General features: G+C 31.7%; 1 protein-coding gene and 1 long non-coding RNA gene across 4 annotated transcripts in view; both read left to right on the plus strand.

The window, feature by feature from the left end:
- Positions 1–12,799, plus strand: part of LOC105449921 — a 59,677-nt gene extending 46,878 nt beyond the window's left edge. The window contains exon 2 of the long non-coding RNA XR_974389.1: positions 12,186–12,799. This is a non-coding gene — a long non-coding RNA (uncharacterized LOC105449921). The remainder of the gene's footprint in view (positions 1–12,185) is intronic.
- Positions 1–18,147, plus strand: part of LOC105449919 (Kv channel-interacting protein 1) — a 127,614-nt gene that overhangs the window by 84,126 nt on the left and 25,341 nt on the right. The window contains exons 1-2 of one of the 3 annotated variants that reach the window (XM_011689378.1): positions 13,254–13,560; positions 14,291–14,614. The exons of the other annotated variants lie outside the window; for them this stretch is intronic. Of the exons in view, the coding sequence (XP_011687680.1) occupies positions 13,254–13,560; positions 14,291–14,614 (631 nt within the window). Of the gene's footprint in view, positions 1–13,253; positions 13,561–14,290; positions 14,615–18,147 lie in introns of those variants that run through there. 3 annotated transcript variants of the gene reach the window in all.

An 18,147-nucleotide genomic window follows, 5' to 3' on the forward strand; every position in this document is an offset into this window, starting at 1 on the left:
ATATTTAACGAGCCAATCAGTAGTATTAGCAATCAAAAGATTTAGATATGCAAGTTCATGCGTTAAATTAATTTAATAGATATATGTTGTTAATATTCGACATTATCATTCAAATGATATTCTATTTTTAAATTAAACCGTTATTTTATTTTAACTTAAACTGTTAATATTTTAAACTTTATATTTTATATTTTAAACTTTATATTTTATATTTTATATAACTCATGATCTCTTTCTGTAATGTGATAAAACACAAGTTTTTAAATAATTGTAATTTAAATTAGTGAAATTAATAAAATTTAATAAAATAAGAAACTATACTTACGCAGAGAGATATGTTTATTCTCTCATTCTCTCAACGGTTAAGTAAATTACTAACACACCACAATATATTAATCAAAACGTATTTATTTGAAAAGACGTATATCCAGTATGCGTCAAGAGATAGATTATTCGTGGGCAAAGGAAATTACTAGCACCGTAATTACGAGGGTCTCTCTGATTTAAATTGATGGTTTGACTTAGCAAGGTATTGTTCATCAAAGTTATGAAATAGATGATTACATTTTTAAATTAACAGAAAGATTTACTTTTATTTAACTTACGACAATTTAGTAATAACTTCAATTAATTTGTTTTACAATAAAAAGATGCAAACGTTAATTTTATGCACATCCTGAAAATTTTTATTTTTCCGACAATACTTAAAATGCGATTAATTGAATAAAAAATTTTATTTTCTACGATTTTATTATAATTTATAATATATTTGAATTATACTCAATTATTTCTCGATTAACAATCAATTTTACTTTAATAAATCCATTATCAATACAGAAAATGGGAACTGTGAAATGAGATTCGGAAGAAAGAGATCAATAGATCTCTGGAAATTGTTCTTTTCCATTTGTTCATTCCACCACGTACTTCGATAACGTAGAATTACATTCTTTTGCAAAAGCAATGCGGTCTGACATACCCGGGAGACCACCAACGTCCTTTCGCGCTGAAATTTTCGTAGTCATTCCGCCGAATCGATATCGCTTTGCGCAGTTTCATTATAAATCCGATTGCGATTTTATTGAAATGCAAGTATTGCAAAACTCAATCAGATTATAAAATCTACTCAAGGAGAGCAGAAGAATTTTCTTTATCAATTTTATTACAATTACCATCCAAAATATTTGTTAAAATTGTCATGTTTCGAATATATGTACCTATATAAATAAAACTACGTAGAAGATGTCCTTTTAATCGCATATGTTCGTATATTATAATTTTATGTTTGCTTTTAAAGCTATTAAAATCACTTAGTTAATAAGAAAATGTTATAATGGATAAAAAAAGAATCATTGAAGACAGTTCAATAAAATTCTCACTTTGAAGTGACTTTAATAATACATTATACATAAAGCTTGATGTTGCATAAAGCTTTTAAAGTTGCAATGCATATATTTCTTGTATATTTTTTTAGACAGAATATTCGCGCTATATACCTATGTTCTTTAATATTCTCTCAAAGTGTCAAAATTTATACAGGAATATTAAATAACACCACACGATGTATATTATATTATAGAATTTTTCCATTATTATGCTTCTTCGCAATTTTATCGTTGTTGTGGAACTTTGTTATGTAACCGTGCATGTGCAAATTTATACTGGCGAGCACATTAAAGCCAATGGCAGGCAGTCGTGGCTTCTCATGTTATCCAATAGTCCAGCAGGGGTCCTGCAGGACGCATTCTCGTGCATCCGGAATGCAATTCTGACGATGAATGCAATAAGCGCGAGGAAAGTGCTATGTTTGAAAAACTACAGTGGGAAGAATGTTCCAACTGGAAAATGGAACAGGACTTCTTATGAATCCATGCAAGAATTTTATAACGTGGAGGAAATTTAGGACTGCAATAATCTGCACATTGAATTAGAGATGCATAGTTTATCCTTGATTTTTTGCCTACTTTTTACGACATATGAAATTCTTGCCCAATCTCGGGGCAATTTTTGACGATGAGAAATGTGAATAAAAAAAATTCAATTTTTATCATATAATTCTTACGTTTTGTAGAACATAATTTAATAATATACACATAAATCTAATTTTATTATTACGAACAGAAAACAATATGCAAGATATTAATTAGACAAAAACACACATATTGTACGCATTATTATTCTGCATAAAGTGAGAATAAAAAATTACTTGATGCGCATATACTTCTCAGATCGTTCATTAATTTAATTTTATATTTTATGTAAATCTGTACGTGATCTGTATTAATAAAACAAAATAGCATAACAACAAAATAATTACATATCGATAATTATATTATTCATTAATGCATATTTTGGATTCACAAATAAATTATTAAATTCAATAATCCAAAGATTAAATAACCATAATACACAAAAATAATTATACGGTATTTAAATAAAATTAAAAACAAATTCTGTAAACGGAATATTTATTTTCAGAGAATAATAATTTGTTTTTTTTTTTCTTTAAATGTTAATACTTTTAAAATATTTTTATAAATATAAATAACTATAATACACACAACACACACTTGTCACACTAATTTGTTCTTCGTCTTAAAAAAATATTTCTTTATCTTATACGTATATCAATTTTACGTTGCTTACTAACGTTTCACCCAATATCAACAAATGTATATTGACATAGATTTACTCAAATTACATTTTAATATAAATATAATTTAACACTTCAATCATAAAAAAAATATCCAGTTAGATATATGGAGAAACCGCACGAAAATCACAGTTCGTAAAGCATAAAGCTCTTGGTTCGCTGTCATTTAAAATGGATATAGGTCAAACCAATTGGAAAGCTGCCAGCTGTGTGCTTTGCAAAGTTGGGCTCGGCTTGCAAAGTGGACATTCCTTGTTGATGCATTGACAGTCGGGGTTTTCCTTTCGCGAAAGACGTGACTGCAATACTTAGTTTCACGTATACGTTTTAGACTATTCCTATAAATATACTGGATAGATTTCAACGAATAAAAATTGTGTAAACTAATACTTATAAAATATTGACAACAAATAACATTTTCAGCCTATCCAATTAATGTTAATTAAATATTATTTATGTCGCGCGAGATTTACACTGCCATTGGCTTTATACGAAATAAAGGAGTAAAATCTGAGATTCTATGATAATTACACTTTTTGCATAATGGTCATACATCATTCGTTGGCCGTGTGCCATTTCAGAGCACTCATTTTCGATTGAGAATAATAAGTTACTACATGGAATTAGTTTCTTCATAGCATATTGCAATTTGCAAGTCTTCTTCATTATATTAAAAATGACAGATAATTTTACATTTATTGCATAATATATCACAGAATTTAGTGTTTTAACATATACATGTATATTATTTTCTTAAATAAAATAGAAAAGTTCAATGTATATATTATTGTCAAAATTAATATAATTATTAAAAAGAATTATTAAGACTTATTATTTCTATTAAGATATACTAATAATTATATTAGAAAAAAGCAGATTACATTTTTACATACTAAATATAATAACTTTTAAAAAATAACTTAATTTAGATAAGATTGTTAAATTTTAATTGCATATTATAACAATTGCAAAATACATATATTAACTATACATAGCAACATATATTTAATAAGATTTGAAAAATTAATAATTTCTATTCAAAGAAAACTTATTCTGATTTACATTCGATGAAAAATTATAATGAAATGGATTTGATTTTCTCAGTTGGTCTGCGATCGATATTTTGACGTTGATGAAATCTTTATTAAAGCCTTTTCGTGCATGGAAAACCACAACGATGTAAACGGACGATCTCAATTACATGATGAAACGGTACCGTCACGAAAACTAATATTATTCATGTAAGAATTATCTAATTCTATTAATAATAACCTTAATTAAGTTTATTTTATAATTATATAACAGATACAATTATTATACATATATATTATATATTTGTACATATATTGTACATATACAATATACGTACAAATTAATATAATCTTTAGCTAACTATTTAAACACAGAAAGATAATTTATTTAAAAAAAATTGTACACATAATAGGAAAATTATTGTGTTTAATTTGAACACATAAAAGTACGTAGATGATATTTTTTGTTTCATCTATTTTTATACCTTCATTTACGCTTCAGCGAGATCTGCCAGCACCATGACAGAAAAGTGCAACGACCGTATGTCTGTAAAATTAGTATCTTGTTCACAAGACTGGAAAATTCTGGAAACGAGCGCGGGAAAGAGTCTCATGTGCTTGCTATTTTGTTATTAGTCTATTTATTTCTATCACAAGAGTTTGCTCATATTATAAAATAAAGTATTGATATATCGTTTAATTATCATTTATGTTTGCGTAATCAATACATTACGTAATAAATATTATGAGTAACATAATTTGAAAGTTCGTTTTATTGTGATTAAAATTCTTTTCTTTTAGCTTTGTTATCGTGATAAATAGTATAATCATAATGAAAATTTGTAGTATATGATATCTTGTTTAAAATATTTATAATCATTTTTTTCAATTAAATTAGAATTACTTTGTGACGAGAAAAACGCATTATTATCGTTTGCGTTAGTGATGAAATCTCTCTCTTTGATTGAAAATCGAAAATATCTGCAAGTTGCAGATAAAGATTCTTTCGGCAAATAAGACTTGAATCGATAAAGTTGATACTTAGAATGTTTACTTTGAAATCTCTGAAAATTGGATTATCCGAAGCTCTTTAATCCAAGAAGAACGCCATCTGATTTGGTTCACGCGACGTTATACTACACCGTATAATTTGACAATGACCTAATTAGAGTGTAAGCTTGTGCCTCTGTTGTGTAATTTACACATAGTGAAGCGTAAATTAGGACCCTTGCAAATTTCAGCCCGTAAGTCATATCATAGCGATGCTCATCTCTAATGCAAATTTAGCATATAAATATATTGCGCGGTTTTAGATAATGCACATATTTACATAAAGCGTATTGCTCTAAATGCTTTACTTATTTTATAATATACATATATAGTACATAACATACACTATTACATTTAATTTCTTATTTTATTATTTTAGTTATATACCAGTATTACACAGACTCACGCTTCGTGCGCGCTATTTAACACTTTTTATTTATCTTATTTTAAGATTAAAATATGTTATGAATGTTTTATAATTAATACATGTTAATTAAAATAATTTAGAAAAATAGGCTCACTAGAATATATTAAACATATTAAAGTAAAGGCCGAATGCGAGCCATCACGGATGATGGTGTGTAATATTTTTTTTTTACAATATCCAACTCCACGCAAACTGCGCGCCGCATATTCGTCGGTCTTGAAACACAGTTTATTACATAAGGTCAAAAAAACTTGTAATAAATTAAATCGATTAACGATTTAATCTCTTTGATGCTATACGCTGTAAGATCCCCTTCCCCCCCCCCCGAATCTGTAAAGAATTTAACATGTTAATTAATTAATTAATTATGTTTTCTTATTACTTATTACTTATTAATATATATAAGATACTTTATCCTAAAAAATATATAAATATATTTTTTAGGATAAAGTATCTTATATAATTTTTTTTTATAAAATGTCTTATTGCATACATATTATATGAATTTATTTATACTTTTTAATTATCTTTCTAAGAGAGCGTATAATTTAGATAATGTAGATAATGAAAATTGAATATTATGAAAGATAAATATATGAATCTATTGACTAGCTCTCTAAGCTTCTCGCTCTTATACCAGTAATCTATTTTTGTAATCTTATCCGGGGTCGAAACAATGTGAAGGGTCCATGAAAAGGGGATTGATTCAAGAGCAAAGTAATATCTCAGCGACCTTCTGACCGTTAATAGGAACATCACGATTATAAATAAAGCGCATAAAATTAAACATATCACGATAGAAAGATCATGAAATGATCCATTTCTATGGTCTTTATCTTCTGAGACTATAAGTATATGATGACAATGCCAGATTTTTCAAATTTAAAATTTAAAAAAATCTTTTTAATATTAATTTTTATAAATAAATATAAAATTGTTATCACATCACATACAGAAATAATTTATTTTATTTTATCTTAAATTTTTCTTTTCTCCCTTCTCTCTCTCCCTCTCTTAAAAAAATGATGTTTTATTTAAATTATTTTTCTACTGCGGAATATTACTTTAATAATTTTAATAATCTATCTATCATTTTTTATAAAGGTCAATATATATTTTCGATAAATCGATACTGGGTTAGAATTCATTGTCTAGCCAGGCCAGCGAGCATTATGCAAAACCGTCATATCAAAATTTCTTCAGCCACGAAATTAAAAAAGCAAGATGCCACCATGCTTTCTCTCTTTTCCCTTCCTCATTTACTCGTACCGCGTAAAGATATTCCTCGGTCAACTCTACACATCCACGTGTAAACAGCGTAAACCGGGGGTGCTTAAATTTTCACATAGCGCCGCCCTTTCGTAGTCTCCGCCGGTTGACCTGTGAGAGAATTTATGTACCGAAGGAATACGCCGTAGTTCTCTTTCATTCTTTCCTTCATGCATTCGCGATGCTTTTACCGACCTTTCATAAACCAGCGCCGTTTTATCATCGCATTTTATCATACCTTCCTGCTCAAGATACGCGCCTTCTCTCTTGAGTGCACAAAAGTGTTTTTAAAATATTCATAATACATGCGTACCTTTTCAAGGTATGCTGTGGCTTCAATCTTATATAATGACATTATGAAATGTTAGAAACATTGATTTAATGGAAGACTAAAAGAATTCTTTAAAAAATATCAGATGGGCATCTTTGTATTTTTTTCAAGACTAATTCTTAAGTTGATTGCGAAAATCTATCTATCTAGCTATTTATATATATATATAATTTTTTGTAATCAACTTAAGAACTAGTATATACAACAATATTACATATAACTTTAGCATATTATGTATACTAAAGTAATTAATTGTTTTGAATATGTCATTTAATTTTATACCAATAAATATTGCCAAATAAATATGACTTACTGTCTTTAGAATATCGGTAATACGGATGACGAGCAGGGACAGATATATTGATGGACAGTAGAACATACAATGTTGAAGCTTCACTGAGCTTTAAATTGCTCGCAAAGCTTTGTGCATTTGCAATTCCCCAAAGGAGATCTGTTCAATCTATTATGCTAGGTACGATTGTCAAAGATTATTTGGTTGTACCGTACGTGATACAAGCTGCTTAATTGAATTAATGTCTGTAGACAGAGATTGTAAATGTCTCACATAAATTTTACAATTAATGAAGCAATGTATACTTACTTATATATTTATTGATTGAAACGTATTGTGTGTGTAGATAATTGTAGCTTCAAGTGCCAATAATCTTTTGCTTTAATATTTTTACTTTATTTTTACATATTTGTAACTATATTTACTTTATGTAATATATCGTCAAGAAAAATGTAAGTTGTATATATGGTACTAAAAAAAGAATATTGGTCAACTATTTGTGAGCACAGGGACAGGCGAGCACAATGATGGTGCTAAAATAAATATTAGGTAAGAATTAGCTATTTTGGGGAGGATCGAATGGGGACTCTTGTTAATTTCGAAATAAATTATTCGCGAGCATAGAGATAAGCGTGCACGAAGACGGAGGATAATGGGGGGGTCGATACTCTGCGCTTCTCGAGGGGCAAACGAGCTGCTTCCTAAGGGGTAAACTCGATCGGCATTTACTAAAGACGGTGGATTTGGTGCGGGCGCCACGTCAGGCTATGTATTCTACCTAACTGCGCTTCACGTTTCGAGGTGGACTAATTTATGCGCGGTAAGTCGCCCAGCTTTAGTGAAACGCTACGCTATATGGCGTAACTTACATGCACGTGACGTATCTGCGATGTAAATCGTACCGCGAATCTATGGTACACGTGCGGTATCTCCGTGTTCTTCGGGACAGGTCTGCTGAAAATTATAGGCTCGACTCTTCCTGCTCTATTCACCGCCGGGACCCACCCCGTAAAAGACGCTACGATCGCGGAAGATTTGTTGGAAGTGGCGGGTCGTCTTCTTGACTCGGTCTTCGCGGAAGGGGACGAGTTTCGGTCCCAGCTCTTACTCACGGTCGACTTCGTTCATCGCACGTATATAAGGCCGGGGGGGAGTTTAAAGCCTGATTTATCGCGACGACCAGAAGGGCACGCCGAAATGCGAGCAGACAGGCCAACGTGCGCCGCGACAAGAGTACAGAGATGTGATCTATGGATACTAAGTCTATTTCGGATTATCTGACACGGCGACGCATCTCCGTGTAATGCGTTGACGTCACGAGGACGTCGGGACAATGTTGTGTTACATTGACATGGAGCGCTTGTCATCCGTAGGCATGCGAAGTAATCCCCTTACGAGAATATATTCTCATTTTTGTATCGACCTTACATGTATTATGTTATTAAATATGTGTAAATTTACCTAAATATTTCTAATTATTTCTTTTGTATTAGTATGTGCGAGAGATTTAATTAGAAAAATATAATTACAAAAATCTCAACGCGCAAAAAAAAATAATGAAGATTTTTATTACGATGAATTTTGAAAGATAGCATATGAAAAGTATTGTTTCCTTTAAATCATTCTTTTAAAATTATTGTTTTATTGTGCGATATATAATCTAGCATCTTTTAATTTTCCCATCATTTCCTATCGTCGCACAAGATTGTATCTACTTTACAAAGTCTGCATTTCGATTCATTTGTGTCTCTTGGTTTGTTAGTTTCTCCTCGTTTTTTGGATTCTCTCTCTTAGTTTCTCCCTAACGCTCATAGCCAAGAGCTACATCGGGAAGAATCCGAGAAACCAGGACGAAAATTGGAAGAAAAGAAAAGTGGCCAATCGAGATGGTCGTGAGGTAAAACTTAGGGGAAACGAAGTAATGTGAAGGGATGGTCGCCCCAGGAGATAAAAGTAGATTTTGGATGGCACTCTGGTCTACAACGACGACGCCGCGACGAGTGGAAGAGCTTCTTTTTAGATCAGACTCGATGGAATGTTTGCTCTCCAGAAGAATGTTGACGTTACGTGGCATATAAAGATAGTTCGATATAATCAAAAGCGAGATATATTTTCAGCTACGTAACACTATTATTTTATGAGGATATGTCAATCATATTATTAATATTTTTATTTAAATAAATTATATTATCAATATTAATTTAAACAAAATTTGAGATAAAATTTTACGTTTTGATTCTAGTGTATTGTCATAATAGATAACAATGTCAATTTATTTCATTATTCTGATTGATTTATTGTTATTATTATAGCTAACATAATATACTATGTACATACATACATCTAACGTTTTATTTTATTTTTCTAAGAAATTCATTTTTTTTTATTATAAGAGAGATTTTTTATTAAATAAGAAATTCACTTTTCTTATTATATTATATTTTCTCAACTTTCTTGAGAAAATATTCTTAAAAATTTAAGCTTTTATACACATAAACCAATTTTCACATATAGCATACGTGATTTCATATTTTTTTATATTTTATCCTAATGTCCTTAGAATTCGAACACAGGCCACATTCAGCTAAATCGGAGATAATATATAAGGGTGAAAAGAAAAATTGTAATCGATGAACGGATTTGATAAGCCACACGATTCTTTTTTTAGAGGACAGACTATTCTTGTAGTTACGTGACATGAACATGGTAATGCCGGGCCATCCAACGATGTCAAAAGCTTCCTAGACGTTGCCTTACGTCACTTTACTACAATCGCGTCTTCAACTAACTCGATATAAGCTCCAAAGGTCACGGAGCCTGTTACAAAGGTAGCAAAATAAGCACGTGCTCTTATCCGCAACACCGCAGAGAACCGCAGTAATTGCTCATCATATTCTGACACATATTAATGGAACTTGAGATACATAAGTAAAGAAGGAACATAATTCTTTACTCACGCTTAACGATAAAGTCATGGCCAGATTAGTGACAAACAACGCAACGAGCATATTACCTTTAAAATTAAATACTTTAAGATTAAATACAAATAAATTAATTTTTTTTATTTTTTACACAGCATATTGTGAACGAAAATTATAATTTGTAGACTTAATTTTATTTCTGAAGAGAGATGATAAAAATTATTCATAAAAATTTGCAGCGTTACGTTTCAACACGTCTTTTTTATGTGAATTTTATATTTCTTACGCCGTAGTATATTCATATGAGTATATCTACAAGAGATTTAATCTTTTCTTATATCGGAAATACGTACTTATCTATACTTCCACTTGTATTACTTTCCCAATCAGAAAGATGTATTTCTTTCCATATTTTATTGAGTTATGTAGGAGTTTAGGAGTTTCCTCCCTGTAATGCAGCCGAGGAATGACAAAGAGAGACCTAGGTAGAATCGTAAAACTTACGGATGTAAATATCAATCTCGGCCTTTTTTTATGTACCGAAAGATATATAAGTTTATCTCTGCTTTCAACGAGCCATCATGCGATGAGTTATATTTAGATAAGGGATGCATGACTTTGATACATTTCTTTTCTTCGTAGTTGCTTCCTTTCTCTTCGAAAATGTTCAAACTCACGAAACTGCTTGAACTTTATCCTGGGCCGTCGAGCTTATTCTCATTTTGCACTTCTCTCTTTCATTCGCGGTATCGCGAAGAGTTATGGCAATACCGAAACGCAGTTTCCACCGTCTACTTGATAATAACGCGAAATTGATTACGGTTTTATCAATTTCGAGTCGATTGCACTACCGAACTTCAATAACTTCAATAACTATTAACGGTTTTCTGCAAACGTTGCTATCATAAATACGTAGTGAAATTTGATTCTTTATTAATTTATATGAATAAATATGTGCGTGTGTGCTATTGTATTTACATTAAAACATTTTATGTAGTTATGTTAAAGTATTTTTATACAAAATGCAGTAAATTTTCAGTAAATGTGCACATTTAAATTTTCTTTACAATAACAATAAATCTTTAGATAAAAGTTTAAGGACATTTTCTTTCGATAAATCTCTAGAAAATTATGGCACTCACCGTGCCCCGTTTATCTACATAGATCCTTGATCGCCAAGAAAGCTCACATATGCATACGAAGCACATAGAGCTCGGAACTTCTTCGGTTTCGAAGCAATTTCAAAGAACTTCGCCTGAACGGGACAAGTAGCTTTACGAGCGATCTAGTAGCCATTTTATCACTCTCACTTATATTGAGCGGTGTGTGTTTGTGAAACTTGGTGGTAGGGTTGTAACGACTGTAAAGTGCGCAAGTAAGTACATTGACGTAAATTTTCGAAATTGGTGGTCTCGTTAATTGTTGGCACACTGCAGTCAGTCGTTAAACCCTAGTTAAGATAAAGAGGCAATTGTGGTAGAGCCCAACATCGAATTCTATATATTTTCCGATCTCCACTAAGACAATTGGAACCCGCTGTCACGTGAATTAATAGGCAGTCATCATAGAAATCGCATTAAATCCAGAAAAATGAGCTCATTAACTCTTAATTTCTCTTCGATCTGACCTCAATTCGATGCGGTAAGTTTGAAAGTTAGTACAGTAGTTATCACGTCCGATGAAAATTATAAATTATGCAAAAAAAGATAATTGACAAATACTACTATTTAGATACAATAAAATACTGCCGTATCTTTCCTTATGCTTGTGCTTTTACTCTCTAAAAGTTCTTCTCATATTTTAAAATACTTTGAAACTAATTTAAATCTGAAAACGCGATAGCGTTTCGTGTTAAATAAGCAAGAAAAGCGCATTTACGAAAAAGACTTTCTTACAAGTAACTGCTTATATTTTTTAATAAGATCATGTTCTCAAAGATTTCGATTAGCTGTAAAATAAAACTTTTAATGATACCTTTCAAGTGAGTAGTTTGTCACTATCTTTATTTTGCATTGTGGACAGAAATTTATCGCTTATGCCTGTGAACGTAATAATACTAATAAGTATCGACTTTATTACAATCAAGATACATTCCAAAATTGCATCTTTTTTATTCCTTTTTTGTTTTTCCTACCGACGTATGTTATCATTTGGCCGAAATTTTGTGCACAAACACAACTAATGCATGTGTTTTTTCTTTACCTGTTTCAGATACTAACATAACCGAATTCACAACACACTAACCAACTACGTCTTTCGAGAACAAGCATTATGATCTCGTCCAAGGGCTTCACGCCAACGCCCTAAGTCCTGAATGTGAAAGGGGGTTTATTGCACTCCGCGCAATAAAGAACAAGACGGGGAAAGCCCGCATATCATTCAATGAATATAAATTTGTCGATTTACCAGATAAATCGTGGGTCACCGTAATCTAGTCCACAGATATTCTATCGTGGGAATTGATTTGAGTCTTTTACGTCTGCAAGAAATAGGCGACGTGGTGTTTGAAGTGTCGGAAGAAGTGTTGGGGTGAGCATTAGTAGACTTTTTAGAAAAATCTTTCGTCAAACGTATTATTTATTTAAACTTTAAAACCTGACATAAATTAATTGTAATATATTTGCGCAGTACTTGTTAAATTTGATATTATCATTTTGATAAGATATTGACAGGTCCGTCAATTACTATCAAACAACTGTATGTACATCAGAATTGCTAAGTAATATAATATTAATAATTACATATAATTGGAAATCTTCGCGTTAAACGAAAAGCTTCTTTCTGTAAAAAGATTATGCATTAAAATTATAATGGGCACAAGCGCAGAAAGCTTCTTTCGTTTTGAATTGCGATTTTTATAAATTGTCGACGATTTAACGTGAATTTCGAGAGGGCAGGTGTATCTGGCCGGAAAGTCTGCTTCTAGCGGAAGCAGACGGAGCACGGAAAGCGCGGAAAAAGCAAGAAAATTCGCTGACATCGCACGTCCATATATACTGCTTCTATTGAGAAATCGACCGCACCGAGAGTCACTATCAAAGCGAACAAAGAATCTGTATAACATATTATTCTATAAAAATGTTAATGTTAAGATTTTTGCATATTTATAAATATTTACATAAAATTATAACAAACTTACGACAAAAATAAAAAAAGTAAAATTACAGCAGAAATTTACTCGCGGAAAAAAAACGTATTTGATGCGTGTAAAAGGGTTGAAATTATAATGAATAAAACGAGAAGAAAATGATGTGCGAGCTAGGGTGACAGCCCTATGAAATGCCTTGCAGAATTCCCCGTGGAAGTCTGCGGCGATTCCGGCGACGTAAACGAGCGGGGCCTTCGTCGGTAGGAAGGGGCTCCGCGAGAAGAAGACCGCGCAAACGTACCTCTGGGTCCGTCGTGGTGTTGTCCGCCGGGGGTGGCGGTGGCAGTGAAGGCGGCGGTTGCAGACGCCGTGATTTGGAACGTCGAACGGGTGGCGGTCGGGGTGTTCCCTGTCTTGCCACCATCAGCTCTTCTGTCGCAGGAAGCGCGGGGGGTTGCGGCCCCGTGGTGGGGCTCCCCTCCTACAAAAAGCGCCAAGGTATCACGGCGTTCCATCATAATCGAAGAGTAGAAATCGAATACCAAGTAAATGCGAAACATAATATTTTGCATTGAAGAAACGGAAGTTTTTCAAATTTCATGGATTTTACAAATATTTAACGCCTTAAAACTTTAATATATTTTGATGCCGAACTAAAGTTAATTAAAATTAAATTTAGCTACATTTTTATATAAAATCAGAAATATATAATAGTCTTTTTTTATAATTTATTTTTTTTTATTGGGCGTATCTTTAAGAAGAATTTAGAACTTGCCAATGTCCTAATTAATTATTTACGCACGACATGTGATATTCGCGTTATATATTTAAAGCAAATGGCACTCTTGAGAATGTCTATATATTATGTCGTAACACTATCTCCCTTCGTCATTTGATATATACCATAAACTTTGTGAGTTCGAAAATCGTATAAATTTAAGAACTGAACAATTTTAAGTTGAGAAAGAATTTCTTCTTTTAAATAATTCAACTTCCCTTTGTTTGGAACGATCAAAGCTTTAAGTTGTAAAAAGACAATAACATGTTTCAAATTGTAAACCATGAAATTAGAATTTAAGAACATGTCATTTTGAAGACTGAACGTACAGCAAGCAATTGTCTGTAAAAACGATTATCTTAAGTTGTTCGATTTCTCTTATATAAAAAAGTATCTACGGATTGCTGTGATCAAAGTATCGAAATCTGATCGCGTTGTAAACTCTCGAAGGCAGTGTCAGTGTCTGGAGTCGCGGAAGTCGTGGACGCGGCAGAGGTCGCGGGGGCGGCGCGAACCTTTTTGGTTCCGGCGTCGCCCCCGCGAATTACGCACCAGGACTGCAGGGCGTTGCGCCTGGGCTGCGGGAGGTCGTGAACATTCTCGGCAAGAGGAATCAAGCTGGCACCCTGTCGGGCGTAGGCCCGCCGCCGGGAACGCTGGATAACGACAGCGAGGAGGAGGGAACTTCCACCAAGAGACCACCACCAAGGCCTCTCTACAGGAGGTTAATCAACTACGTGAGGCAAGCCTGGACCGGCGTCAAGTTCGCCCTAGGTATTATTTGTGCCAGATTTATCAATGTAGAAGTTATTGTTATACCTTACGCAGGAAATGAATTTTTTGTTGTGAATTCTTTTAAACTGAAAACTTTATAGGTACCTAAAAAATATTCGAGTAGATGTGAAAAATAGAATTGTGTAGGTATTTAATACATCTCATATCACACTCGTATATTTTGTAATTTTTATTCTTAGATGAAACTCTAAAATAATGTAATTTTCAATGTCGTAGCTCTATAATATTAATTAAAAGGATGTAGTGACAAGTTCATTAAACTGATTATTCATTCAATTTTGCTTTAATTGTATGTATTATATTCTGTGTATACATGAATAGTATCACGTACATACATACAAAATTATTAACATAAACGGATGTACCTGGCAGCGATAAATTCATGAAACAACTCTATATGTACATATGCGAAAAATACTTTGTTGAAAGAAGCGACTTTTCTCTTTTCGGATGTATTCAAGAATCGAAAAATCATATGGGAATAACATTTTACGCTCTATGAACGTGAGATATATTCGATGAACCGACGTCAGTGTGCCTTATATGCTGTTTTCTATTGGACAACCAGTAAAAGAGTGACTCGCGTACTTGTTCGTGAAACGTGAAGGCCTCCAGGGTTTTCCGCTTTAACCAACACTGCACGCTACTCACGTGTCTTACTGGCCATCTATGTTGCATGATACTTGCACCTACGTAGTTTGCTTGCCTTTTCATTAAATTATTTCCTTTTTTTTCGATCGACCTAACTCGGATCCTCCGATAAACTAGAGTAGTTGATAACTCTGTACTAATAAGTTTATCAACCTCCATCAGTGAAATAAAAAGACGATTTTTACGTCACTGATACACACGTATTTTGAAATATGTTAATAATATTAACTTAGAATATTTTTTATATTTAAACATAAATTTATATGTGATGGAATAAGTTTTTCTGAGTGAATCGTAATACATTTTAACATAATGATCGATAATTTCAAAAATAAAATATAATGTTCTATCAAAACTTCACGCAGCACGTTTGAAAATGTTGCGCATAATCGTTTATTATGCGCATAAAATAGTAAAAAGTATGTAGTTAAAGTTAACTGTTGTATGCCGCTGTTACTGCATATAAGACTTCAGGAGAGGGTGTAGAAGAAGATGAGAAAAGGAGCTCTTCGAACATCTTCAATTTTCGTATATTGAGGGTATCCATTTGAACGTATCAAAAATGACTATCAGCCCGAGGGTGAAATATCACTCAAGGATAGTGTGAGATGAAAAATATTTTAACTTGATTGAAATTTCTCCAAACCATCGAATATTTATATTTATATTACCATACGTAGCGAGCTTCACAGTCAACTTATGGTATTGTTTCACATATCCCGCGGTCGCCAAAGGCGTACTTTCATCACGCAATACTCCGGAGACCGACGGTATATTCACGCAACGTATCCTGGGGATTCGGGGTCGCCAACTTCATGAAAATTCATACTGTCCAGGTGCGGTCCCATCCGCAAATTACATTTTCACAAACAAATTTATGAGGGAAATATCTGGAACCAACATCGTCATCCGTACGACGTATCAGTGCGAAGGACGGTGAAATACCGTCGGCAAACGCTTGCCTTGCATTTGTTATCTGTCGGTTGCTCTCAACCATAACTTTATTAGAATGACATTTATCCGACCGGTATTGTAAAAACATGCTCAGTACAGTGTATTACACATATTCGTGAATTCTAGCTAATTGATTAAGCAGATAATAATTTTTAATTTATGTTTGTCATTAGACAAATCTGTTTGTCAATTACATTGATGTCATGTACAGTGTGTAATACACGTTTAATTAATTTATTTTCTCCCATTTCATTAAAATATTGAAGAACATTAAAGTTTTGAAGAACATTAGACATTAAAATATGTGAGAAATTTATTTCCTGTAATTATAAAGATTTTCATAATTTAGATTAATAATAGTTGGACGCAAAAGTAATTCTTGCATTTATGCAGAAAATGTATATAAAGGTTATATATTCTCTCGCAATAATTGCAAGCGCACCATAAAATGAATTATATTCGACTAAAGCTTATAATACACATTAATGTCCTACGCGTAAATAGTATTAATAATTATTATATTTGTACACATTCGTGCATCTAGTATTATAACAGTTTTAAATAAGTAAATTATTGGTATGTTACACATACAATGTAGTTACAAAGCTATATTTATACCAAGGTGCATTGTCAAAATTATAAAGAACATTGCCCAAATTTGTTATATTTTTCTCTATTTCGAACAATGTTAATTTACTAATTTAAATAGGTAGGTAGAGGCTAATATTTTTTTATTTATTTTAATATTTTACGAGCGCGATAATTCTAACATGTTAATACTGCATTTATATTTTAGATACAACCGTAGTCAAATATTAAGAGGTATGCGGTATAGATTGCACTCAACCACATAATAATTCAGGTTTCGTTTGATTGCGGTTGCATTTGAATGAGAATAAAATGTATTGCAGTGAAAACGGCGGAGCGATGGAATTTTACGTCGCGATGGTTGCACATTGTAAAACGGCCACGGCCACGTGAATTGTTAGCTGAGCACTGTGTGCACTTTTAATAAGCACTGTGAATTTAATGCTTGAAAAAGATTTTAGCATGTTAACAAAGTTAATTAATCGTAAAGAAAGTCATTTATATCTTTCATTAAAATTATTTGACGTAATTTGAAATGCGTCAACAGACATAAATTATTTTTATATTTGAAACGTACGCGCCTTGAAATAATAATACCAATAATAATAAAAATCAGTATATGTACCTATATATAAAAGTTTTTTATATCTATTTTAAGCATAATTATTTTAGAGGTAAAGAAGAAAATTTTTAATTTCATTTTTTAAAATTATTAAAATATGTTATAATAAAAAAGCTACGTTGCTTCTAAATACATTATTTTCGCAAATATTTTTGTTTGTGAAACATGACATCATTATTTTGCTTAATTGCTTATATTTATTACAGTAAAAACTTTCTACATTTTTTTAAACATTTATATTTATTTTTATTTTTGTTACATTTTATATGAAAATAAAGTCTATTATACATTTAAAATTATGATTGAACAATGTATTGTTGAATATAATTTATTATTATAATAAAGAGTCATAATTTATTGAAATTAAAAACAAGAATGATACTTAATAATAATAAATTCTTTATGAAAATTGTCATTTATTATAGGTACATATTAATAACAAAAATGTGTACGAAAATTCAGTAGAATTTCTATTCAATATAATTATATTTCCTTCTCGATACCCAGGCCAGTTTAAAAAAGACAAGACTATACGAGATGTCGCATAAATTAATCTGATTATGCAAAATTCCATCTAGCTAACCTGAAAAGCCCAAATATTGATATAATCTATGATTATTCATTTTTTACAAATTCCAATGTGTAAGAATAAAACGGTAAGATTGAAAAATTTTTCTTTAAATTCAAGCTATTTTGT

This window comes from Wasmannia auropunctata, unplaced genomic scaffold (genome assembly GCF_000956235.1).
Source record: "Wasmannia auropunctata unplaced genomic scaffold, wasmannia.A_1.0 LD336071.1, whole genome shotgun sequence".
Taxonomy (NCBI): domain Eukaryota; kingdom Metazoa; phylum Arthropoda; class Insecta; order Hymenoptera; family Formicidae; genus Wasmannia; species Wasmannia auropunctata.